The following is a 27,451-nucleotide window of genomic DNA, read 5'->3' on the forward strand; positions in this document are numbered from 1 at the left end:
ATCAGATAATAAATATAGATATTAAACTAAAAATAAATAAAGATAAAGAAAATGAAAAATAATACGAGAATTGTAGTGAATATTGCACAGTTTTAACGCTACAGATGAGTAAGATCGAGAAGAAGTTAACGGATAAGGTGGTGATGTAAGTTCTTTTCCGTCTTTATTTGACAAACTTGGAAGTCTGGAGAAGGATTTTGAGAATACATTTCGAGCAATTTGATAGCATGCATTAATGTGCGAGCTGTTTCAAGTCAGATAGGTGTGAAGGTGATCATTGCAGGATTTTCAGCAATCGTTGATGCAGATTCAAAATGAGGTTACAGTCTATCTCAAAAATATATGGCAAGCAATCCTGGAATTTAGCGATGTGTAACGTTGCATGTGATGCTGGTAAAATCAGTAGCACTGGAAGGAATGAAAATCGGATGTGTGAACTTCGTGGTAGTATGTTGGAAATTGAAACCAGTACCAAATATTTGACAAGTTCTACATTTAGTTTTCTGACATCTCTTTGGTGGTGCTACAGCTTTTTCAAACGAGCAATACTCCTACTGAAAATGTGGAATTATGGGAATTCCTGTAAATAATTTTAAATTTTCTCAGAAATGTCTATATGGAGAATGTAGGCACAAACGGCTGAAACAGTGTTGACTAAGAAAATTCGAAATAGACTTTTTTTTTTAAATTAAATTCTTTCGGACAGGGTTTATCCCTCGTTAGAGAGTCGTGACGCGACGATCTGGAAATAGTTTTTGAGGGCAGGTCTGCTGAGTTGTTGTTCTCCTCTGCCAATGAAAGCTGACACTTGGCGAGAAAAGAATCTGCAGGAGTGTAGTCACTTGGATTCTTTTTTCAAGAGAGCAATCACTGTCTTCGAAAGAGAAGGTGAAGAAGATGTTGAAGGTGTATTAAATATCTATTATACAAGTACGTGGTTACGAGAGGTAAGAACATCGTCGCTAACAGGACACCGAAGGAAAGGGATTCGATTAAGACCAATAGGAAAGCTCACTACAAGCATTCTGAGTTCTGCAGTTATTTGTAATCTCTTCAAGAAATTCCTCATAACATATAACATCATTCTTACGTTGCTACCAACGAAGACTCTAGGAAAATGTTTTACTGAATGTGAAAGCTATTATAGAGATAAGATCATGTCGTCCGGATTCTGCTAAATGACTTGTGAATTTGTAACATTTATATACTAACGAACAAAGCAAACAATTTTACGAGAATGAAGGAAATCATTAGAGGCTCTGAAAGTCCAAATATTTACTGAAAACTGAACATACAGTACTTGCCTCCTCCATCTCCCTGTAAAATGCGAGGGACTATCATGAAGTATGTGATGAGGCCTTGTCCATGTGAATGCGCACCAGATTGGCGTCATTTCTGTACATTGTTGGAATCTCATGCTCGTAGATCGGCCGCATGATCTGCTCCTGAAAATACTGCGAATTTATTTTGCTGTTCTTCGCCACCCTACGAATCTTCAGTTTACCTCGGTAACAGTATCCAGTAACGACCATGAACCCTTTTAGGAAGGATTCTTTACAGACACGGACCTATCTTCTGAAGTTCTTGGCGCCTTTCTCTCGGTACATGATGGCTCTCGGTTTGCCGCAGTCGGAAAGGTAAATCCATGCTTCATCGAGCGTTACGACGTACATCCACCTTTGTTTTGCCAGATGCCGTTCATACAGCGTCCGGGCGTTACACTTTCGTTTCTTTTGGTGGGCATCCAAAAGATGGCCGCGAGCTTTCATGACTTTTTCCAGCTTGAGTTGATGGTGTAACGTCCGGCTCACAGTCCCCAAAGACACGTCAAGACGATTAGCCACACACCTTTGTGTTGGCGGATTTTCTTGCATTGCCATTTTGCGAAGTTTCCTCTGCATGGTGGAGGTGGCTTTGGTGCATTCCCGCTTCCTAGACAACTTCGTTGGTGATCCAAATGGTGGAACTTCGTTGCCCTTGTACTCTTTAATAACATTTTTTATTCCACTTAAACTGATGTTGCAACCATTCTTCTTGCACTGTTTTCTAATGACAGAAACACTAAAGTGGTCGTCATAAAGAACCGCAACATAGCCTTCCCAAAACTGGCTTAGTTTGGGCGACATTTTGGTCACAGAGCGAAAACCCACACACTTGGAAACAAATTTAACACAAAACTCACAACAATGGTCCTGTTTTGTGCGTTATTGTCGTTCCCAAAAACAACTCCGTTCCCAGGAAGCCACTGCACAACACTGGACGCAGGAGCCAGGTCGGGTGAGTTCATTCTGCCCGGGAGGGAAAAGGAACGAAATCGGCCAAACGTAGGCTGAATAACCTCTGTACTAACACAAGTTAAAACTTTTGTACTCATTCTAGCATCCAAATGAACAAAACGGCACACCAATGCTACGTTTCACTGATTTACTTGTCATCTTCCTCTTGCGTGATTCATGAAGAACTTGTGCTGCTTATAGAATTACATATTTCTATCAGTATCCTCTAATTGTACAGAAAACTGTTCATGTTCCCTTGACTAGGTGTTTATAAAATTTCTTGTTAAAATCGCTGTTTCAACTCCTTCCTATCATTCATTCCAGAAATATCGACAGCATTTTCTGTTTTATTAACACTTGATAATGCTAGTTCTTATTCTTCATTAACTTTTCACATATAACCTATAAGATTGTGAGCTGGCGCGAAGTATATCTGTGTCTCAACCTTATTGTAATCACCATACTCTAACTTAACAGAATGATTTCCAAATTTGGACCCTATTATATGTCCTTCATGAATCTTACCAACTTTTATCATGATTTTTTTTTTAAACCAGCTTGCTTTTATTACATTTTCGAACAGTACAAACGAACGCAAAAGCATATGTGGTATTAAATCAGAAAAAAACTAATCTCCTTGCATTAAATATATTTATATATACCTATAATCCTGTGAGCCGACAAACTATATATCAGTGCTCTAACCTTGGTGGAAACCCGTCACTGAAAAAGTAAAACAGTTTTCCAATTGTTAGTTTTCCATTGTAAACACGCTAACGTTTTTCAGTTCGTTTAAACTGATCGCAAATCGACAGTGGATAATAAAACATTGTATTGAAAAACTCTGACTTTTACACTTATAATTTATATCTTGATTTCTGTTGTATTTCTGTTGTCTATAAGACTGAGAGCCAACACGAAGTATATCTGTGACTCAAAAGTTTATTGTAATAATTTCATTTCTAGTTGAAACAGTGATTTCTCCTAGCTGATTCGTAGGAAAGTTGGACAGGTTGGCGATTGCAAATTTCCAAATAACTTTTTCAAGTTAAAGTGATGTTATTAAAATAAGGCTGATGCACAGATATACTCGCTTCGATTCACTGTTTTATACACTGTCTGTGAAAATTAACACAGAATAAGAGGTAGTATTATCAAGTGTCTTAATACAGCATCGATAGTTGGTATTAATTGAGTGAATAGGAAGGATAAGAAATGCTGGTTTTAACAAGAAAATTTAAAAATACCGACGCAGGACAACTTCTAGCAGTTTCCTGTGCAATTGAAAGATACCGATAGAAATTTGTAGTTCTATAAGCAGCAAAATTTCTTCCCAATAAATCATTCCTGGTGAAGATGGCGAGAAAGTGATTGAAACGTAGTCGCTGCGCCATCTTAATATTTAAATGTTTCAGTGAATAACAGTTATAAGCATTTTCTACTTATATTATTAATATTTATCCAGTTACATCATATGTAACTGTTAGAGTTGTTTTTGAAGCTTCCTATATTCCCATAAGAGAGCCAAAATTAAATTCCAATCAGGTACTCCTATTAAGCACAGGTACAGTATTATAAGCATCTCTTGGAACTACTTTCTCCAGACCATAATTTTTGCACAATACCACTCTTTATTAAACCTCCCCAAAATACTCATACCCAAACCTTTGATATCTATATTAACCAATTGACCAGTTCAAGTGAACATCTTAAACTACTCTAATTCAATTCTTTTATTAAAAAACATAATCACCCCTACATAAGAAAATATTAACAATAAGATAAGCATTATTTACTGTAAGAGATCATTACCTTGTCTTTACAGCACATAACATATTTAAAAGCCAACTATATACTGTCCCCAACGCCGTTTAAATGATTGAAATCTGTCAATAAGTAGCGAAGTTATGGTTTGAAAAAGGAAGAAGGAAAAAATATTCAGTTACTAATGATTGCACTTCATAACACAGTGGTCGCTCTGCCTACGACGTAGCCTCGCCAAACGCAATACGTGACGGATCTGCATTTTTCCCTCAAGCACACTCCACGCATTCAGTTGCTAATGATTGTATTGAAAGCGTATAGTACTCGCTCTACTTCTTACGTAGCCGCGCTGAATGCAACTACACCACGAATCTGCATTTTCCCTCTTCTTGCGTACGAGGGAAGATCAGAAAGTAATATTACAAGGCCGATATTTGTTGAGTTTCGTCTGTTACAGAGGATTGCGGAGTTTGCAGTAATTGTAATACATGGACTTGGTAACTATGCAGAGTTTCACCACCCCCCACCTACGGCGATAGTTGTAGGTAAACACAAATTGCGACTCCTGTGGAAAACTGGTCTCACAAAAAAGTCCGCTCAGTTATTCGATTTCTGTGGATACAGTGACCACTGACCGATATTGTGAGATCTTGACCTTGCGCAAAGCAATCAAGAGGAAACGACCAGGACTTTCTCACCGAGGGCGTAATCTTCCTTTACGACAACACGTACCCGCATACAGCCCAGAAGACCACCACGCTGTTGAAGCAGCTTCTCTTGGACATCATCGACCACCCTCCCTACAGCCCGGATCTCACTCCAAGCGACTTTCACTTGTTCCCGCACTTGCGGGAGCACGTAGGAGACCGTCGTTTTACTTCATACGAGAAAGTGAAACACTTCATGACAACGTGGCTCAACACGCAAGTACAGGATTTTTACCAGGAGGATATCTTCAGACTCATCCCACGATGCGACAAGCTCCTCAACGGATATGGAGACAACGTCGAAGAGTAAGCTAATGTATGTACTATCTGTTGGCTATGTTGGTTGAATGAAATAATATCTACACATTTCAACTGGAGGCTTTGTAACCTTACTTTCTGATCACTTCTCGGAGTTGTGTGAATATGATTAAATCATAGAATTGCATTCAGTTGCTCAATAGTATCTTCTCGTGTTATACTTTCGTCATCTCTCTTGTACGTGGAAGTTATATGAGTAATGACAACCCAAAACATAGGGTGTCGTCTTTTCCCCGTTGGTGTTGAGGAAGCACCTGATCAGTCATTACTCATATAACAACGATTTACTCTGAAGAAATCCTAAACATGATCATAGAAGATTATGAAAGAAGTTGTAAGAAGTTATGCCATTGCATTCTATGAAAATTATCATATTTACCTCTATCCTAAGCATGATCGTAGAAGATTATGAAATAACTTGTAGTGTTGGCATTGCATTCGATGAAAATTATCATATTTACTTCTATCCTAAGCATAATCGTACAAGATTATGAAAGAACTTGTAGTGTTGCCATTGCATTCGATAAAACTTATTATATTTACCTGTAAGATTCTCGTGGTGGTTTATTTCACCCCAAAAAAGTTTGAGAGTGATACCTCTAAAAATTAAAATTATGGCAATGTTGTAATTAAAAAATTGGTACTGACAGCTATGAATATTAACATTTGCAATTACAAAATCCCTAATATTTCCACTATTTATTAACGGATTTCGAAAATTCAAACCAATTTTAATAAAAAAAAAAAAATTAAAAAAGCAATTTTGTGAATATATTCGAGATAAAATTGGTTTTACGCAATTGGGAATAAGGAAAAAAAAAATCACATGGAATCTTTCAGTTTAACATCGTACGATTATGCTCTTTAGGCTAATGGAGGTGAGTTGGGATAAGGAGGTACGAATACAAGGTAATAATGTATTCGTTGGTGACTAAACATTTGCAACAACGGACAGTCAAATGGCGTTATTAATAACTAAAATCATGCAGGATAGTAAAGGTGGGTTTGAAAACACTGTCACTCAAGACGATCATCAAATTTATAATGGGGTCTTTCGAATGGGGACATGACAGAACAGATCGAAGATAAACGCTGGAATGCTTATGGCATATTGTAATGTTGAGTGGTCCCACCAGATGGTGTATGTGAGTAGAGCTGCATATCTGAGCACACCTTGAAGTTCAATAGGTGAGCAATAGTGGTCGGGATTGATCAGGAAGAGTGAGCAAGGTACGTATGAGAAAGTAGGTTTCTCCGTCGCAGGAATGCATGGGAATGCTACATGGAGTTACGAGAAGCACTATGCGCACGTGCCCTACCATATCAAACAATGGCAAGATGGATAGCAGCCGTCAAAGGTAACAGAGTGTCTACTACCAATCTGATGCCCAGTGGAACAAGGATGTACGGGTGATTGTGCTGGAACAGTACTTACGCGATGATAGGACGCTTGTGGAATTAGAAGCGTAAACGGATTCTGGCAAAAACAGTGCACCACATCTTACGAGAGGACCTGAACAGGCGGAATGTTTGTGCAAAGTGGGTGCCACATTAAGTGAGATACAGAAGTGGACTTGTTACGAAACATGTCGCATCCATCTCAGTAGGTGTCAGGAAGAAGGGGATGCAATATTGAAACGCATAATTGCAGATGATGAAACATGGGTGCGTGCGTATGAACCGAAACTCAAGCGAAAGTCCAGCGAATGCATTCTCCACGGCCACCGCGGAAACACAAGTTTCGACAAATCATTTCACAAGTCATGGTCACTCTGGCGTATGACTGTCAGGATATTCTTGTGTATCATCCAGTGCGTGAGGGGAACACCGTAAATGCGCATTATTTCAGGTAATTTTTAGTGTAGTTGCATCATGCAGTACGTACCAAACGGCCGGAACTTTCGAACAATACCATTATCGTGCACGATCATGCAATAGCGCACATAGCAGATAGTGTTGTCATGTACAGCAGTGGGGATGGGAGGTTCTTCTACAACCGCCATGTTCTCCTGACCTTATGATCTGACGCCCAAAGTGAAACAGCCATTGCGTTGGAAACGTTTTGCTAACAAACCAGACATTGTGACCGCATTTTGACGCGAGGTGGCCCACATTCGCGTTTCACATTAACCAGATCGAATTCAACGCCTTCTTCATCGCTGGCAACGGATAGCCGATAAACTTTGAGACTACTTCGAAGGATGCTAAACATCCAGGCTAACTTACGAGATCTATACTGTGTATGATTGTAAATTAGTAGTCTTGTGTAACAGTTGCTCATAAGATTATAAACCAATGTTGTCCGGTCGCATGTTTTGATTGTTCCCCAAGCGGGCCTCCTTCATCCAGCCTTCCTCTGCTAAAACTATTCAACGGCCCATGTCATAAGCTTTCCAACGTGTATCTTCAATCTGCCCTGTTATGCCTCATTCGAAAGAAAGAAAAAATAATAATTGCCATGTCTTATGACTTAACCCTCCTACTATTAGTTGCAAATACCGTGTATGAAAATAATGACCCATCAACCAAAGAAGTTAAAACAAGTTATGCATATAAATATGAGACTTACATAAAACAAAAATACAGATTGGCAACTCTGGAGAGTAAGATTTTGACCTGCAATTCACACAAACTGCAAGCGTTATTCCCACCATAGTTTAGATAATAAAGCGTCAGTATGCCGATCGTTGTACCTGGTCCATCAATGTAACAATTTCATATTTAAAAAGGTTTCTAGGCGTTGATAATCATTTATATGAAAAGTATATACAAGACAGTTTTAGTAGAGTCAAAATCATGAGTTGGTAACTTCACCCAAGAAAAGATAAAAAAGTTTGCTTCTTCGAAGTTCTCTTCTAATTGGATGAACATTCAGTTTAATAAAGAGTGGTTTCTTTATATTATTCTCAGCGCCAGCGTGTCTGAAGAATAGCTGCGTGCAAAAGAGGAACAGTAGTTTCTCTCCTGCTATAAAGCGTTCAGAATGAAGAAAGAAAATATCTTTTTTCACTTAAATAAAATATTAATTTTGCGTGTTGATTTAAAGTCGGCGAAAATATACAGTTTGTCCAATAAGTGAGTTGTGTAGCCGACCTGGTTTTCACACTGTACCCCAAGTTTTAGATATTAGTAGAAGCAATTAAAAAAAATTAAATTGAGAGAAAAATTTTTGCAAGCTAACCGAAATAATTTTAATAAAACATTTGTAAAACTTGATTCAAGTATGAAAATGATATGAAATCTGTCATTTAAAATCCCATTTTTGTGCCCTTTAGGCTACAGGAAACGAATAGTTAATGGAAGTGAATGATTATGAGATATAACAATAGAGTGTGAATGTGGTAGGAAACGGGGAAACCCTAAGAAAACCAACGGACGCGATCTTGTCCAAAAGAGGTGAAGGCTCAACCACTTTTATCTTTATGTCTGACGATTGCAGCCGTCAAGAAAATTGATGCTATCAAGATGATTCAGCAACAGTTTTCTTTCGTTTCTTCATAAAGTAGACGCGTATATTATGCACTAGTTGAACGAATAATATGCCCTGCTAGGAGTAGCAACATTGCTCGCAAACATTTTCCATCCGTGCAAAGCCTGAATAAGTATGAAAGGAACACTCGTCTCACATTTTATTTGGACGGCCAAATGTTGGATAAATGTGAACCCAGGCTAAGACTTGAGTGAGTAACAGTACCAATATGTTACATAATACGACTAAGATAGGAAACAATATAATTGCACACAAGTTAAACTTTTATACTTCTTTGCCTTCTAGCCTTCTTTGCTTTTATACTACTTGCCTCATGCGCATTATATTTAGGCCTTCTTCCGTTTTTTTTTTTCTTAGGGTCGAAATCAAAATGTGACCACTTGGTATAGGACGAACTCTGCATAAGCATACGTAATCGAAATTTAATTTATCTTTGCTCCGGGAGGGAAGAATACTAAGCCCCAGGAAGTATACCTGAAACACTGATTGTATTGTTACTCCAAAATGTCCTTACTTTTCTTTTATTTTCATCTGGTAAAGCAGATTCATTATTACTCCTACTGATTTATTCCCGCACGCTTTTGTGCGCAAACTGTAATACAGTGAAATGTAGTGAAATGATTCTCTTAAGACATTTGTTGATAAGCAGTTCACAGTTCCCACAGATTTTGACCACGAGAAATAACTCATTGAAGACTGTTATAATCTATTACAAGAATATATTCATTTCAAGAAAACACCATGACTAATTTGACACGCGTTATAATTTGATCATAATGATCAAATCATTCATAATAGACACAACAGTGCGTATTGCCTATATTCAGGAAATTATTTCATAGTCCAAATCTCCAAAAAGATTATTGATGATCAATCTGTAGTTTTAAATAAAAAGGAACTTGATTTTGCACTAAATTTTCCGATATATTTCATTCGTATATATTGACTAGGCGTGCTGTTGCCATGCGGGCTGCCTACAAAGGGACAATACTTCGAAAATTGATGTCTCCGAAAGTGTTAACGCACTTTTTTTGCTTTATGGAACAATGAACGCACATTTTTTGCACTAGATTCTCAGTAGGTTGAGTTTTCTATCAGCAACCTAGCCAAGTAAGTTGAAGGGATAGCTTTTTCGTAGTCCCACATAACTTTAAATTTGATTTCTTTAGAGTTGTCTCACGCGCATTTTTTTCATTTTTTGCGGAAAGAAACGCACATATTGGCACTAAGCTCTCAGCAGGTTTTGAGTTATTTATCGTGAACCTGGGAGAATGGGCGGGCTGAATAGCATTCTACTCGCCCCACCCAATGTTAAATTTGGTTTCTTTATAATAATATGCGCACGTTTTTTTTAAAATGTAGAAATTACATATATTTCTTGCACAAATTATTAAATTCATTTGTAAAATATGTGCATTAGTGGGTGAGACTGGAAATAGATATGTAAATATAAAAACAGACAAACAAACCATTCTCTTGAGTCGCGAGGTGACGCGGTACGGCTAGAAAAGCTAAATGTATAGTAAAAAGTAGGAAGCTCTTTCATCAGAGTTCTCAGGGGTTAATGAATATGGTGAAAGACTACAAATTCACATTTCGTTTTCTGTTTTCTTCATTTCTTTCTTTGTTTTTGTTTTGTTTTGCTTAATTTTTTTTATAAAATAGTAGCATATGTGTAAGACTTAAATATTAATAAGAACTGAAAAAAAATGTAATAAAGTAACTTTTGTTGTCTTTTCTTTAATCCACGACTCTACTAACCACTATGCAGTTCATACAGTATGTTTTATTTGTAACATTTATTTGAGAACTACATGCTGGCCACACATCACTCAACTAAAAGCATTCTGGTAGGCGTAGAAAGCCCAATAACAAATACTTTAAAATCAATGTACAGACCATACATCGTTTAACTAAAACTATTCTCGTAGATGCAAAAATTCAGTAACAACCGTCTTGGAGTCACTGTAGTGACATACATCACTCAACTGAAGACCATCTGTTATCACTAGAAACCCCAGTAACAATCACTTTCGGGTCCATGTAGTGTCCACATATCACGTAACTGTAAGTGTCTGGTAGAGCTAGATGTGCAGTAACAATGTGCTGACAACATATCACTCAATTGAAAGCTGTCTGCTAGGCCTAGAATCGCTAGTAACAATTGCGTTGAGGGTCGATGTGCTTACAACGCCTTACTAAACTAAAAGCCGTCTGGTGGGCTTAGAAATCCAGTGACAACAGCATTGAAGTCAATTTGTTGATCACGCATCATTCAACTAAAACCATTATGGTAGGCTTAGAAATTCAGTAACAATCGCCTTTGGGGCAATATGATGACCACAGAAAAGAACGAAATGCAATCTGGTTGGCATAGAAATCGAGTAAGAATCGCATTGACGGCCAATGTGCTCACCACACTTCGCTTACCTAAAACTCGGTTGGTAGACCATAGTTCGGGGCTGTAATGTCAGGGAATTTTATTATTTTTTATTTTATTTATTTTTTATTTATTTAACAATTACCAGATATAGCTCTGAGGCCATTTTATACTGGATATATAACAATAACAACAATGGAAAGGATTTGGGAAGGTATCGGCCAGGGCCTGTTTTAGTAGGTACCATCCCGGCATTTGCCTGATAGAATTGAGGGAAACCCTGGAAAACCCCAATCAGAATGGTCGGCAGCGGGAATCGAACCCGCAACCTCCCGAATGCGAAGCCAACGCTCTACCACTTGAGCTACTTCGCTCGCTACTCGCTATTAGTAGTAGTAATAGTTGTTGATCGTGATAGTAGATTAATTGATAAATGAAGTACAGCTTAATGGTTTCACGAATTGAATGCTGGAAAGGGACCCTAAATTTCAAACGAACTAACCTACTAATGACCTCCATACAGGGAGTCGAATCTAGGAGTATGCGCACATATAGCTTGGATTAGAAATTTCATACCACAGGTACTTGCACTTCTATGTCAATTTCGTTAGGAGTATTGGTCACTGACATTACAAATGTAAAAGATGTTTATAGCAGTTTCCTGACAAACATTAAAACAAAATAACCAAAGCTGTCCTTTCCTCCCTTCGCACATCTTGAGTAGTACTCTCAGGCCTTAAAACATGCATCACTCGTAACTGCTTGGCCTTCTGCTTGTCTACGTTAGAAGCTTGTACACGGTTCGTGTGCAGGGAAAGGGAGGAAGGGGAGAGACGGTCAACTGCACACGAGCAGTGTTGCCCATAGTAGATTTACTATTCTGAGCAAATATATGTAAGCCAGAGAAAAAAAATATACATTTTTCAGTGTACGTCTTTTCTGTTTTTCAGCTGTAGCCTCCTTCGCTCTTCCGTCTCTTTCCTGCAACCATACCCTCTACAGCGTCCGTCATAATACAGTTCTTTCTCAGCTAATATCCCAACCTGTTTCTCTTTTGATGTACATCTATAATAATACTTTTCTCCCTCGCAGTTTCTAACACAATCTCATTCGTTTTCCACTCTACCCGGTTAATTCTCTCCATTCTTCACCAAACCCACATTTCGAAAACTTCCAGTCTTTTCTCAGCGCTTATGCGTAATGTCCATGACTCTATCCCATTCAGTACAATACTCGACACGAAGCATTCTAGAAGTCTTTCTCTCAGTCCGTATTCAGGGACCCACAAAATAGCATTTTCTTCCTCCTAAATGCTTTTTTCGCCATTCCTATCCTTGCATTTATTTCACCACTTCATGTCACAACTAATAATATTACTCAGGTATCGCAAACTATTCATCTGTCTTATTTTCTCCCCTTGTACTTCTGTATTTGATACCGACCGCTTCGTTCCAATCACCATGACTTTTGTCTCTCTGACATTTATTTTCATCTCATATTCTTCACAGCCCTTGCTCGAGTATTATAACGTCTAACCGATTTTCTTTTAGATTGCACAACAAGCGTCATGTTATCTGCAAACCATATACGGTACAGATAATCATTCTACTGTACTTCGTACCGAAATACCGTTTTCATTGTGTAAGCACTTTTTCACACTATCTAGAAGAGATAGTGAAAAAGATATTACATAGTTATATTAAATAATGATGTGCTGATATATATTAAATAATATCGGGAAATACAACATCCTTGTCGAGCTCCCCTTCCAATTGCACTCTCCTCATTTTTTCACCTATTCTAACATTTAAATGTTGATTCATATATAAGTTTCTTATGAGTCTTTGACCTTTCCATTCCAACCGAACCTTCCTTGGAACTCCCAACAGTTATTCCCAGTTCACACGATCAAAAGCCATTTCAAATCAATAAATACAACATACACCTCTTTCCCTTTTTCTATAAAACTTTCAACTATTACCCTTTATAAAGTAATTACCTTTCTTCTTATAAGCCAGAACTGATCCTCCTCAACATCGTGATTTGTTCTTCCATACAATCTTCTGTTCAGTATTCAAAGTATAATTTTTGCTGCATGCGATATCAGACTAGTTATTCTGTTGTCATTATTTCGCTGGGTTCCATTTTTCAGCCAATGGTATTTATAATCTTCAGGAAGTCTTGTGGCCACTCTCCTGTTTCATGTATTTCATTGCATAGCCGGAACTGTTCACACATTTCTTGCGCTTGTCTCCCATGTTTCTAGTGAATTTGATTAATGGTTGCCTTTCCATTCCTAATCTCGGAAATAGCTTTTTTAAAAACTCATCCCGAAGAATATTAAATGTTTTGTCATCCTCGCATACTTCATTTTCTGCTTCAACATCTACGCCACTCGGTCTATCCTTAATCTTTGTAAGTCGTTTAAATATTCTTCCCATCTTTTGTAAGACTTCATTTCTGTTGCTTATTATTTTTCCATTCTTATTTTCTACCACCACTATAATACTTCCGTGTTTTCTCGGTAGTTTAAGAGATTTCACCTTTTTCTACACTTCCTCATATGCCCCAACTATTTGTAATTCTTCTATATCCTCACTTCGTTTTGTTAAACTCTTCCTTGTCCTGTCTGTTTCCCTTCGTAACTCGTTGTTTACCTTCCTGTCCACCTCTCTGCCCTCTTCTGTACTAGCATATTTCCACGCCTTCTTTTCCCTAATTTTCTGCAACATCTATTCACCCATACTTGGTTAGCCGTTTTGTTTCCGCGGTAACCTACTACTTCTTTTGCAGTCTGCTGTATGTAAAAATTTAATATGCTCTCATTGTCTGCTATTCCTGCACCTATCCTTTCCTCGTTTGAGTACTTTTCTTAAGTTTTTCACGAAAAGATTTCTTACTTCCTCATTTCCAACTTTTTAGTGTTCAACTTCTTCTTGCCTATTTTTCTTGTCGCTGCATTTTTCAATTTAATGTTCATTTCAGCCAGCACAAGGTTATGATCATAGGAAATGTGGGCCCAGGGAAGAGTTTTCGCTTTGGTCAACTATTCCGATATCTGTCTTAATCACAGCATAGTCCGTTTCATATCGTCGGCCGTTTCGTGAGTATTTTCATGAATGTCTTCTCCTCTTGTTCATATCGAACCAAGTGTTCTAAATTAGTACTGAACTGTGTTTTCAGAAATTGACCAGTCCCTGCCACCTTTCATTTCTTTTCCCTAAACCATACTTGCCTACGACACTACCTTCCTGTCCTTCTCCCAAATGTACATTGGAATCTTCTATTAAAATTATGCATGCACCCTTCTTCTCGCTGTCTATCATTTCTTCTATTTCTCATAATTTTCATTTACTTCTTCAGTTGTATGTGAAGGAGTCGGTGCATATGTCTATATCTCCAACATTTTTTGTTTTTCTTTGTTTAATTCTTGACATTATAACTGTTAATTCTTTTCATTCCATTCACTGCCAATTTCATTATCTGAGTAGACCATTCTATATCCTTCGTTCTTCAACTTCCTCTTACCTTCCCATCTAACTTCACAACTCCTACCAAGTCTAAATTATTTTCTTTAATTTCATCTTTAAAATTCTTCTAATTTCCCTCCCTGTAGCATGGTACGTACTTTCCATATCCCTATGATAAACCTTTTGCTCTTGTTTGTCTTCCTTTCTCCAGTGATGTTCCCTTCCTTTCTCCAGTGTATACTGTTTCTCTCTCGTCCAATAGTCTTTCCCAAGTCATCTCCTTCTGGGAGATTCCAATGGGGTTATTTTACATCCAGAACTACACATTTACTTGTGGAAGACCATTGTACATATATTCTTTTTCTGCTGTCCGTAACCAAGAGAAAACAGAGCGGTGGTTTCTCGTTGTCTTCTACCCCGCAATATTCCAGCCGTTTAAGTCATTCTGACCGCGCCTGGGACTAATGCCCACGTTACCATACCGATCAATATAATTTACTCCAACTCGGCTACTGAAGACGTGAAGCCCTTTTCTAAGACACTCTTCGTTGGCTACTCCATTTAGACCAATTTCGGAGCGGTGGTCTTCCTGGTAGTGAACTACCGCCGACATAGCTCTAAATTTCACTGTCGCCCGCAATCTCCCCCACCCGACAGAAGTTTCTTCGTAAAGATGGTGGTCATTGGAAAGGAGGATTCCAATGCTATTACCATAGTTTCTTCTGTCATCTACAACTGTTGGAAAGGTCCTCCTTGTTGGACTAACATTCTTCATGCACAAGAAAGAACATTTTTATGATAACTGTATGGAATACACCTGTGATTAGGAAGATATCTGTATGGAATTTACTTTATGTACCGTTCATTGAATTATAGTGTGTTAATGTGATGAACATTGAAATCAATTCTTTAGGTTTATTATTATTATTATTATTATTATTATTATTATTATTATTATTATTATTATTATTATTATTATTATTATTATTATTATTATTTATTATTCGCACAAAATGAACAGATACTTTGAATTTCAATATATTTCTGCAGAATTATCAAAATAATTTCTTAGTAATTCTTCCAATACCAATGTTTTTGTGCATTTTCTCATATATATAATCAAACGGTGAGTTTTCACATTTTACACAAGCAGTGTTGCGTAAAGGAATGAGAATGTTATGTATAACATTATTAACTTTCTAGTACTGTACTTACGGATTGTGTTTGTAAAGAACATGATAAGTTCTGAAATAATTTCATTCTCGTTATCGTGTTTATAAGTTTAATAATGTAAACAGGGTTCCTTATTTAAAATTTGTATTCAGAACTTTACAGTATTATGTCTTGGGCGCCATTATTATGAATTCGATTTTACAACAAATTATTTATGGAACATAACATTTAAGTAAGTCGCGAGACACTAAAGGCTGCGAATGTCATTGTTATTTTCATTATTCGTTTGTATATGCTTGTTGAACCTCCTGAAAACTAGTTTGGAGCAGATTCCTTTGTCTCAACCGCGTAGAGGGCGATGAAAATAAGGTGCAGTTTTATGTCTCCGATATCGTTCATTTTGAACATTTTCTTATTCTATATATAAATCAGTCTCACATATGAACCTCGATGAGAGGCCAACGCTCAAGACTAGATGCGAGAGTAGTCAGGCAAATAACATAGAAGAGCACTGTAGTGGCTTGGGGTCGACAACATAAATGAGTCTTTTCATACATGAATTCTCGTTTCTTGTTATGCATTCGCTCAACTCCTCACGACATTCAGTTCATTACAAAAATAAGTGCCAAGTGATTAGTTGCTTTGAAAACTAATATATATATGTGTTTATGTGTCTATTTGTTTTTGTATCAAATCTTTCCGTTTCGTAGTTCAATTATAGTTTTGTTGCAATGTCATTTAGTTATGTTTCTCATTACGCTTCTCTGTTATGACTGATCTGGAGCCAGAAGTAAGGTTCACAATTTATTTTTCTTTGGAAATGGATTACAATTTTATGGCATTTTTGTTGTAGTATTCTTTTAGTTCATTCGTGGCAAACGTTACCATATTTTTATCCATCCCGGAATCTTACAAAAACGAAAGAAAGAAGACGGTATTGTCTGGAAAGGGAAGAAGATGTGTGTAAGTGTGATATTACCATTTAGTGTTGAATAATTCTAAATAGCAATAACTTATCTGGTTTTAGAAATAAAATATATTTCTCTCACTTACAGTGCGTCGGCGCGGCATGGATTCTATACTATTTGCTTTCTCTATGTGTACATCGAACTGCATTTGCAGGTGTAAAGATTAGTCATAGGTTGAAACTCATTTACCTAGTTCAGTTGTAAGCACTTTTACCTTGCTGTTGCATAAAGTCATGGAAACATACCAGAAAAAATGTGGGAGTGTTGCTCAAATTTTTACGTTATTTTTTTTTCGTATTCTTATTTGAAATATATATATATATATATTGAAGTGATCTGATGCAGGGTTTGAAAAAACCCTGGTTTTTTTGAAAAAGCCCAACCCACCGAGGCCCATGCGGGCTTTTTCGGGTATTTTCGGGTTTACTTGGTTTTTTTCGAAATATTTTAATGCAGGGTGCGAAATCATTTGAAAATGGTGGGGGGGAAGAAGGTCAGCGATCCACACTAATGCTTCGTAGAGCCTCCAAAAAGTTGAAATTTTAATGGATTATTATTATTACTAGTAATAATAATAATAATAATTAATGTTCAAACTAGTCAATATTATTATTTAAAAAATACTTTAATGTTATTTATTCATTTAACCAAAATTGATAACATATCTACTACATTTAATATACATTTCGGTGCATACGGTCCAAGGTTAGAGTCCCGTGGGACCACAGTACCCTTGTGTTTACCATCATATTGAAGACTGCATTCACGAAAATGCGGTAGAGATCTATAAGCCAGAAATAATAGTCCCTGAGAACCGATGTCCTAACCAAGCATTAGAACTACTAACTTGAAGCGCCTCACCTGGCCAGCCATAGATCCCCATGAGCAGTAGAGTCAGAGCATAGTTTTTATTATTTATGAAATTCCCGTTTCTTCGCGAAGTATTTAGTATTTCAGTTTGGTCGCTCAGATATCCGGTCACTTATGTAAGTCTAAATAATACTATGTATTTATATTGTATTATTAGCAAGAATATATTATTATAAATAACAGATATAATTTTAATACAAATACTTGATAGACAACAAAAAGCCGTGCTACTTCAGTGGTTGAGCGCTCACCTCAGGTGCGTGGAATCCCTGGCTGGATCCTAGCTCGCGCCAAATTCTGCTTGTGGAATACAAACAATTTGTGTGTGGGTTTTCTCGGGGTCCTCTCGCCTCCTTCCACTATCTTAATCCACCATTATTATCTATCTCATCATGACCGTCTTCCTTAGTTTTACTGAATATTCGTAGGACGTTAAACCTTAGAAAATGAAAGCACAAATACAACAATACGATTGATTTGCTTATTTAAATTTAGTGTCCTTTTTCAGCAGCGAAGCTATGAGATGTGGACTTACAATTTAAGGTGGAATCCGAACCACGGTAATCGTTCAAATTTTTGTAAGGCGCTTCCTCCGGGAATCGAACCCGGGACTCCGTGCACCGAAGATGGTGCGCGAATGCTAGCCAGTAGACCAGCGGAGAGAGCCACAATAATACGAGTAATGAATGATTGTGTTACTGTATTTATAGATCTAAAATATAGTTTGCAATAACGTATCTTACCTTAGAGAAAAAAATTAAGATTACTTCACTTTCTTTCCGTGGGTAACGAGAGTTGAACATGTGATGGTCAGAAGAGGTCCACGTATGAGCAGCAGTAACAGCATCCCATAATTTTAAAGGAGATCCACTGAGTTTAATTGTTAATAAAGATTGAAAGGTACTCGCCAACATACGGGTTCTTTCGAAACTTTTAATATAAACAACACTGACTCCACGTTCACAGGCAGCAGTTGATAATGGCACAGAACGAACTTTCCGCGTTAATTCTTTAAGAACTTGAAAATCATTTACCGACTTAGAACTTGACTTGTACTCTCTCCATTCTGACACTGTAGAACCCCCGTTTGGTCTAGTGGCTAGCACGCTTGACTTCGATTCGTGGTCCCTGGTTCGATTCCCGGTGGTGTACAATTGAACGACCAAACTGGTCGGATTCAATTATAATCAGTAGGTCCAGGTCTCCTTTAGCCTAGCAGGCATAACCGTGGGACGTTAAACTAAATCAAACCAAGCCATTCTAACACTGCAGTATCAGGATTTAATCCAAACAATTGAGCTTCTTTATATTCGTCTACGTTACCGTATAAACGATCTTACTCATGTTATTACGAACACTGAAAAGCACTTTAGGACATCATTAGAAGGAAACCTTCTTTCCACTTCTTCTACTAAACCCTGGATTACCTGCCTCCTTATTTGATCAAACTCACTATCATCACTCCCTGTATCAGACGCTTGTCTGCAGTGCACTAATACAAAGACTTTGGTAGACATCATCTTTCATATGCATTTCTCTCAGAGCTTGGATTAAAGATTCAATTCTTGCTCTATTTCATTGTACGAAACTGGTTCCCTTTGCATCGTTTTACTAATATTAGACAGAATGGATGCAATATCCAGAAGAAAACCGAGCAATAGAATGTTCTTTTTCTCCAACAGTTTTTTGTAAATACCACTCAGTTTAAAACTATCTCTGTTGAAATGGTCAGCATTTTCATACTCCAAAAGTAGGAATTGCATTATACAAGAAAAATATGTAAAGACTACAAATAATACATGCTTCTCATTTGAAATCCAACGTATGTGAAACAATCTTTTGATTTTTAGCAGTCCTGCGGCATCTGTGACTGTTGCGATACTTTTAAGTTTTGCAGCTGTATGAAGTTCGCCTAACAAATATTCAAAATTGTGAACAGCATTCACAACATCAAAAACTCTTTCAGATACAAGATCCATTCGATGTGCCATGTACTGTACGCTAATTAGACACTGGTCGACATTTCTTCTAATTTGGGCAGCAACACCTTGTTTCTCCCAGTAAACACTACATCCCCGTCCGAACCAAATCTAACAAGCTTTTCTTTAAGATTAAAAATATGCCATCTTCGGAAAACGCTTGAATAATTTTCTCTTCAACGAATTTTGCATCGGCATTTTCTACAGGTACTAATTTATAAAAACAACAACAATGGTTATTTTCTTCGTCCACATATGTTACATATAAAAGCAAGTGCTTATCCGCAAACCTGTTTGTAGATTCGTCAACTGTTTAAGAAATTTTACCAATTTTGCAAGCAACTGGTACGCTAGAGAATAAAGGTCTCCATCTCGTCACAAAGAAACAGCCGACAAAGTTAAACATCTGATACCTTTACAACTAAACTACGTTTTTGAAAAACAGGCATGCATTCAAATTTATTGTTTGTTTGAAAAATTTCATTATAGACCTACTTATATTTTCATATTAAAGTGTCCCCCCTTACATATTTTGGTGGGGGGGAAACGCAAGTATAAAATTTTTGGTGGGGGGAAATCCCTCCCGCCCCCCCGGGATTTCGCACCCTGTTTCAATGTTTTTGAGGTAAAAGTGTTAAAATGTGATTTATATTTCAAGATTATCATTGTCGCAATTATCACAACAATTTTCTATTCACTGCAGTTTTGAAAAAACGGCCGCTATTTTGAAACTTTACGATGGATCGCTCCCAAAGTATATACAGCTAATTTAGAGTGTCTCGTGCTTCTACTCTGAACATGTCAACTTAAAAGACCAAAAATTGCACTTTGTAGCGTGGATATCCGCTATTTTGAAAAAAGAATGGCCGCCATTTTGAAAGTTTACGTTGGTAATGCCGCCAAAATCTATACAGGAAATTTAGTGTGTCTGGTGCTTGTACCCTGAAAATTTAAACTTAAAATACCGAAAGTGATACCCTGTAGTATGTGTGGTATAGACAGACGAAAGAACATATGTAGATCGAATCATCCCAGGAGCCTCAGTGATGTTCGCCAAATATGAACACACGTAATTATTTAAAACAAAGATACATAATTCGTGTTTTATAAAATAAATGTTTCAAAATGTCTTATACAACATAAATATTTTCCAGTTTAAAATGAATAGATTTATTGTTGGAGTCATGGGCGGCTATTAGGAGGGCAAAGGGGGGCAGTTGCCCCTCACTTTTTTGAAATTACCCTTTAATGTATATAGTTTCATTGGGAAATATAAAATTTTGTATATATTATTGGTTCATAGAATAAAAATAGTGCCATAAAATATTTGTTGTTCCATGAGTACCTATTGGTTGTCTCCCGTGGAATTAAGAAAGCTACAGGAATTGCGTTTGAACTGCCATTAAAAATGTCCCAAAAAATAACCTATTGGAGCGCCATAATTCGAGCGTACTTTCATTTCTTCTTGCAAGGGCTCGATATGTTAGTCAGCCGCTCTGGAACTAATTGAGATAACATTTTGCAAGAAAAGAATTCCTTCACAAGTTATTCTTTAATTGCACAAAAATCGACAGTTCCTAAAATGTATTTTCTTCTTTCTAATAATAAGGAATATTTTGATTTGATTTTTTTTCAGTTTAACATCCTGTTCAGCAGCGAAGTTATATGAGACGTGTTCTTAATGATCAACGGGGAGTCAGAACCACGTGAGCTGTCCCCGGGAATCGAGCCCGGGTCTCCCACGTCAAAGGCGTGTACGCTGACTGCTTAGTAACGAAGGAACTCAGTAAGGAATATTAATTTTGCAGTGCAGTGCAGGAATACGAGTTTAGGGGTGTACATATACAGTTTTGTATATACAATTAAATTTAGTAAATTCAGCATAATTCTAGGTTTTAGGATTATTTTGTATAACTGAAATGTAGAGTGACTAAGTATTGCTGCGTTTTGATATATTCCAAGAAAGTGAAAACTGTACTTAACGACAGCGAACATGGTTCGGGAAGCTGCAAAAGTATTTCTTTAAATGTCGTAGCATATGCTTGTAGTATTCACTGTCATTCTAAGAGTAATAACACATATAATAGCATGCGTGGAATTAAAAATATAAGTTGTTCATTAATTTCCCGTTTCAATATAACGTTTTCAAAACAAGCCTCATTATTCATTACTATGATTATTTGATTAATATTATCCTTTCTGTTCATTTGTTTTGAAATTTGTTATTAAATAGGTCCCTAATCTGATCACACAATTTTCCAGACAGATATTCATGAGCAAGGAATCAAATCTCTTCTTACACCTTCGTTGTTTAAGAGTACAAAGGGCTAGTATCTACTTGCGTTGCTCTTGTCAATTTACTTAATAAATATAAAACAAGATTACGGTATTTTAACTGAAAAAGATCCTAATAGTCCTGAATATTAACTGGTCCTAATAGTTATACAACTTTTCGTCAAACAAAGTGTTACAAGCAACCAGAAAAACTAACATTGATATCAAATATTCAGATCATGTCTTCCCCCCCCCCCCCCGCTACTTTTAACGTCCAACCGCCGCCACTGGTTGGAGTTCACTTCCGATACTTTGTGCGTTCAATTACGGGAATTTCCCGACGACCCGCTCGGGAGAGTAATGCTCCCCAAAGTACGTTTTTTTCGCGCGGTACTCTAGCCAGTTGTTTTACGCATTATCCTAGCCAGTTGTTTTAAGTTGGTCACAAAATTTATATGGAGTACAAGGGGAACAAAACGAGCCCTGGGGGGCTTCTAACTCGTTCCTACTACTACTACTACTTATCTCCACAAAAGTAAGTAAATCACTTTTTTGAGTATTATTTTCATATTATTTTAATTTTAAAAGTGTTATAAAATTTAAAAAATGTTAAAAAAAACTTTCCTCGGGCCGGGTTTGAACTCACGCCAAAGAGATTCTCGTTACTAGCGTATAGCGCTAGCCCACTCGGGCACGAAGACCGACAACAACAATCGTTTGATTTCTGCTATTTGAAAGCAACGTGGCAAGAAGTGGATAATTCCAACCAATCAAAGCTGTGTTTTTTGTTCCTACTTCTGGGAGTATTACTCTCCTGAGCTAGTCCTATTTCCCGAGCACTTGTTGCAAGACGGCTCTTTCCAGAAAATTAATTTAAAACAATTAACACAGACATAATTCATATTTTATGAAGTAAATGTTTCAAAATGTCTTACATGAAATTCAATATTTTCCAGCGTAAAATAAATAGTGTTATTGTTGAATTATTTAGTTGCGACGCATTTTGCGTTGAATTGCGGGAATTTCCTGAGCACTTCTTTCGCGATTTTTTTTTTTTTTTTTTCGTTCTTCTAAAATGCAGCTTTGGAGTACATCGAAACTTCCACTAGTAAGGAAGTTTGAATTTAACATTTGAAATAGTAAGAGTTACGTAATCTTCGAAACTCCGAGCATTAAGCTTCTTAAATTTGACAAGAATTTTTACGCTATTGCTGGTGTTGATTCTGCAGAATGCTTATTTGAAGAGTAGCAACAAATAACTGAACTAAACTGTTGTTGTTGGAAAACCAAATTTTACTGAAGAATACTTGTGTTACCATCAAAGGTAATAAAACAATAATACTAATAGTTTTACTAATGCACTACATATTTATTAGTACCGGCACCTATGGCCTTAAACCCGATGAGGAATAACGTTCCTCGGCGTCGCTGAGTCAGCGAGCACACTTTTCACGAAAAGTATTTTCTAAAATATAAAATTGCATATCTTACTTCAAAGAGGCTATAAGCATAATCTATACATTAATTTGTTCTATAATTACCTCAAGCTAAGGGTTTTTTTTTATTATTATTATTATTATTTTTTAAATTCATTCAATGCATTCAGAAGTTTAAACAGGTATTGTGTTGTTCTATACCTTAACGTGAAAGCATCTAATTCGCCTAGGAAAGTCCAAAATCTGATAAAAATCACTTTCAATGTAATTACCGTGGTTGTACCAACAATATACTACCAAAAAGCTCAAAAACCCAGGTGGGTTTTAAGGTGGGCTGGGCCTACTTGGGCAAACCCTGATCTGATGTCAGTCTATTTTTGGAAGTGCTTATAACCATTCCCTTCATTTTAAAGACCCTCTCTAGATCTTAATACTCCGGGAATAAGGAGCAATTCCCTAACAGTGTGGTAAATGCGTAGAACTCTGCAAAAACTTCTCGCACCAATATGTGAGGGCATCTTCTCAAATTGTTACGGTACTTTGTCAGTTACTAGTGGTTGATAATATTTTTTTCGCATATGTAGATACTAATTGGAAGTAAGGTTTTGCTTCACAAACTTGTTACGTCTTATGTTCTTTATTTTATTTGTTCTACAACGTGTGCCACATTGCATTATGTGGGTTCTCCTGATATTTTTCGAGTGTTGTAAACAGCTAAGATAGAACAGCAGGAGGAGCTCATATATTCAGATTCCACGTTAAACTTTATGTCCACATCTTATATAGCCCCGCTGCTGAACGGGACGCTAAACTTAAATCCGATCAAATCCAGTAAGATGATACAAAATGATGCAGTGAATGTACAATGTAAATATAGATTTTCATAGTTTCTTTTTAAACCTACAGGTTCACGGAGATCTTAAGCAATTATTTGTTTTGTACACTTAAATGTGTCACCATCTGACTCACCTGAACTCGGGCAACTGAGATTGGTACATATTATGTCCTGAGAACACTTGTTAACTAGTTATTATATAAATCATATCACATGAGAATCTAATCTCAACTGGTTACAAAATTGTGTATTATTTTATGAAATCGCATCGTACTACTCTACTTGAGGAGATTTCTCCCTTCTCTCATAATAGTAAGAAAAACTTGTTCGGATGCATTTCGTGGTACCATCTCCAAATCTTTTAGCGTTGCTAAACGAAGACCTAAAATAAAATCAGTTCGCATTTGTTAACATATGAATGTCTGGAGGAAGTGTACACGGACTTTTTTAATAAAATAATAATAAATAAATAAAACTGCAATAAACATAGTTTCATTATGATGAAGTGCCAGAGAATGAGCTATAGAAGTCTCAGCCAAATTGATATTGTGTAATTTGAATACTTATGCGTAAATTGTAGCCCTATTTGACTATTACAGATAAATACTAACTGTCTTGCACATTTCAACAATAACAACAGCATTGGGAATCGCTGAGTTTCTTTTATCACGATTCTGGATAACAAGAGTTAGCAATCGATTCTACAAGAGCTTCACGACTGAGACAAGCGGCAATTAATATTTATGCATCACTATATTTTCAATTAAAGTTTATGATAAATGAAGTATTGTAAGTTCGCAATTATGTGAAATAAGTTTTGGTTGTCTAAGGATAATACGGTACTTAATTATGCACACACAAGTTGATTGGAGAAGAATAGGTCAAATAATATTTCTCAATATTACCTTTATTATTAGCGTATCTGACCAATAAAAAAATACGATCTCACAATATACCTTGAAAGATATTTTATTATATTTTTTTTCTTTATTGCAGGATAACTGTGTATGTAGAGCAGATGACATCATGGTATGATTTGAAAACTCATGCAGAAGTAATCAACATCAAATTTTTCTCTAAAATCACGAAATCTGTGGGAATTTTCGGATTAACTGGCCTCGACAGATTATTTTCCTTCATGATTGTTACTGAATTACAGGTAATAAACAAATTCCATAAATCAAATATTACACTTAATTTCTATAAATACTTTCAGATTTACTAACTTTTAAAACATTTATTGTGAAAAACTTTTGGAACAACATGCTATCTTAAATGACTTCTTAGTTGGTTAACAGGAAAGGTATTGTTCCAGTAAGCAGGAATACGACAAGACAGTGGAACTTAAACTATAGGCTCACACTGAGAATCAGCATATTCAAGATATGACGAAGAGAAGCGGCTAAAAAGAGCAAAACCAAAGCCAGTAAGTTAGTCATTTCTTGCGAAGGTATAACGTAGTTTCTTTTTCGGTCTTGTGTGCAGTTTTCTCACAATGTTAATGTGACAAGTGACAGTGAAGGTCCTTGTAGTTCAAATAGCAGACTGTGAAAACGGTGCCTGAATATCACATCCGTAGGGTGCAAAGTAATTACCTTTAGTGCTTTCGTTTGCGTGTAATAGTTTGGTAGAGTGAAATCATATTTTCTCCGCTAAACTGTAGTCTAGATTTTACAAACACTAAGTACTTAGAAAGTATTGCACCTGTTAAAGTGCTCCGAAGTCCAGCCCCTATACCAGCCTTCCAACTTTGTGGGATTAACTTTCCCCGACCTGTTTTTGAAGGGAATTTAAATGGTATCTACGGGATTTTACGTACCGGTAATAATTAATATTCAGCCTGCTGTGCTGTTCAGTGAGGGGAAATTACTGTTAGGTAGGCATGCTCAAAGAAATTAGCGTTATTACTTTGCATGAGCAGGCTCCATAGTAGCACTCTTTTCCTACATTTCATTATATTAAATCCTTCAGCTGCAGGTACTAAGTTTCTTTATCTCTTTTTCTTCTTTCCTTTGTTTTTTGTTTTGTTTGTTTTTAACTGTGTTTCATCTCTTTTCAAATCTGCAACCGATATATGAAAAGAAACAAGCCAGTTTTATCGATAATCAATCAGTTTCATGTACAAATTTTGAAAGAATAGTGAAGTATGATATTAATCACAAGACAAAGCAATAAAGAGGAACATACTCAGGAGCCCCATAGCAAAACATGCCGCGATCTGCGATGTTATCGCAAAATATCTGCCGCGCCTGTGCAGAATAGTTGCCATATAACGCTGTACTAAAAATATGATAGTATCATCTTGATTTTTTATTTTGGAATTGCTGCAGAAAATTCTTAACTTACAAAAGCTCATCGCAGAAAGACACAGAAAGTTCTGCCAACGGGCTCAGGAGTTACAAACTGTTGTACTTTATATCTCTTTCAGCAGTTTTAGTAATCTCCTACTACCCTTTAAATATCGTTAGCAATTTATAAGTTTTGTATACATTTTGTTAATGAAGAAGATACTGGTTATTATTATTTCTTATTGATTTATTTCTTTGACTACGTTAACGTGAAATTATTAGAATATCAACATGCACAGCACTGCACGGTAGCCAAGTTCCACGAAGAAAATTCGTTGGAAATGATAACTGGCCTGCACTAAGGTAAGCATGTTATACACGAACAAGAGTTTTGGGTAAAATCGCCAATTTCGAGACTGTAAAAACGATTCTATTAAGGGTAGAAGTATGAAGTTTAAAATTTTAGTACATATCTGAGAGATGTGCTCACATACCAACTTTCACATTTCTAGCTTCAACCATTCGAGTACTGGACCCGTAAAATATGCAGTTTTTAGGCTCACTGATTCACTGACTCACTCATCAAATTCTGCATAAAGCTACCTTATAATGACTTGAGTATGGAAAAGTCTGAAATTTAAGGAATGTGCTATAGGAAATTTTTTATGGGCGAAAAACTGTCCTTAGCCAAGCAGAAATCTTTTCACTCACTCGCTCATCACATTGATTAGCTAGTTCCCAATGACATAGACATCTGAAACTCTACATGTAGGTCACTTGTAACGACTTGAGTATGAAAAAAGTCCAAACTGTGAGGAATGTGCTATGGGAAATTTTTCATGGGCGAAAAACTGTCCTTAGCCGAGCTGAAGTCGGTTCATTCACTCACTCATCATATTGATTAAGTACATTTTAATGAGATAGAGACGTAAAACTCTGCATATAAGTACCTTATACTGACTTGAGTATGGAAAAGGTCTGAAATTTAAGGAATGTACTGTGGGAAACTTTTTATTGGCGATTAACCAAGCAAAAATCGGTTCACTCACTGACTGACTCACTCATCGCATTGATTAGGCACACATCGCACTGATTAAAAGTTATGAAGTTTTTCGAGAAGTGAGAAATCCAATTGTTCGTCTTTTATGTGAGATACGTTGGTGGCAAATATAATTAAGTTTACAAGCTATTTAAAAAGTGTATATCATTGGAAGGGAAACCCG

At 36.7% G+C, this 27,451-nt stretch overlaps 1 protein-coding gene across 5 annotated transcripts in view; it reads left to right on the forward strand.

Annotated features, from left to right (window-relative positions):
- Positions 1 to 27,451, forward strand: part of Strump (WASH complex subunit strump) — a 579,189-nt gene that overhangs the window by 430,237 nt on the left and 121,501 nt on the right. For all 5 annotated transcript variants that reach the window (XM_081746920.1, XM_081746918.1, XM_081746916.1 and 2 more), the window contains exon 16: positions 24,937 to 25,099. In XM_081746920.1, the coding sequence (XP_081603046.1) occupies positions 24,937 to 25,099 (163 nt within the window). The remainder of the gene's footprint in view (positions 1 to 24,936; positions 25,100 to 27,451) is intronic.

The sequence above is a fragment of the Thermobia domestica genome, chromosome 18 (genome assembly GCF_964235325.1).
Source record: "Thermobia domestica chromosome 18, izTheDome1.hap1.1, whole genome shotgun sequence".
Taxonomy (NCBI): Eukaryota; Metazoa; Arthropoda; class Insecta; order Zygentoma; family Lepismatidae; genus Thermobia; species Thermobia domestica.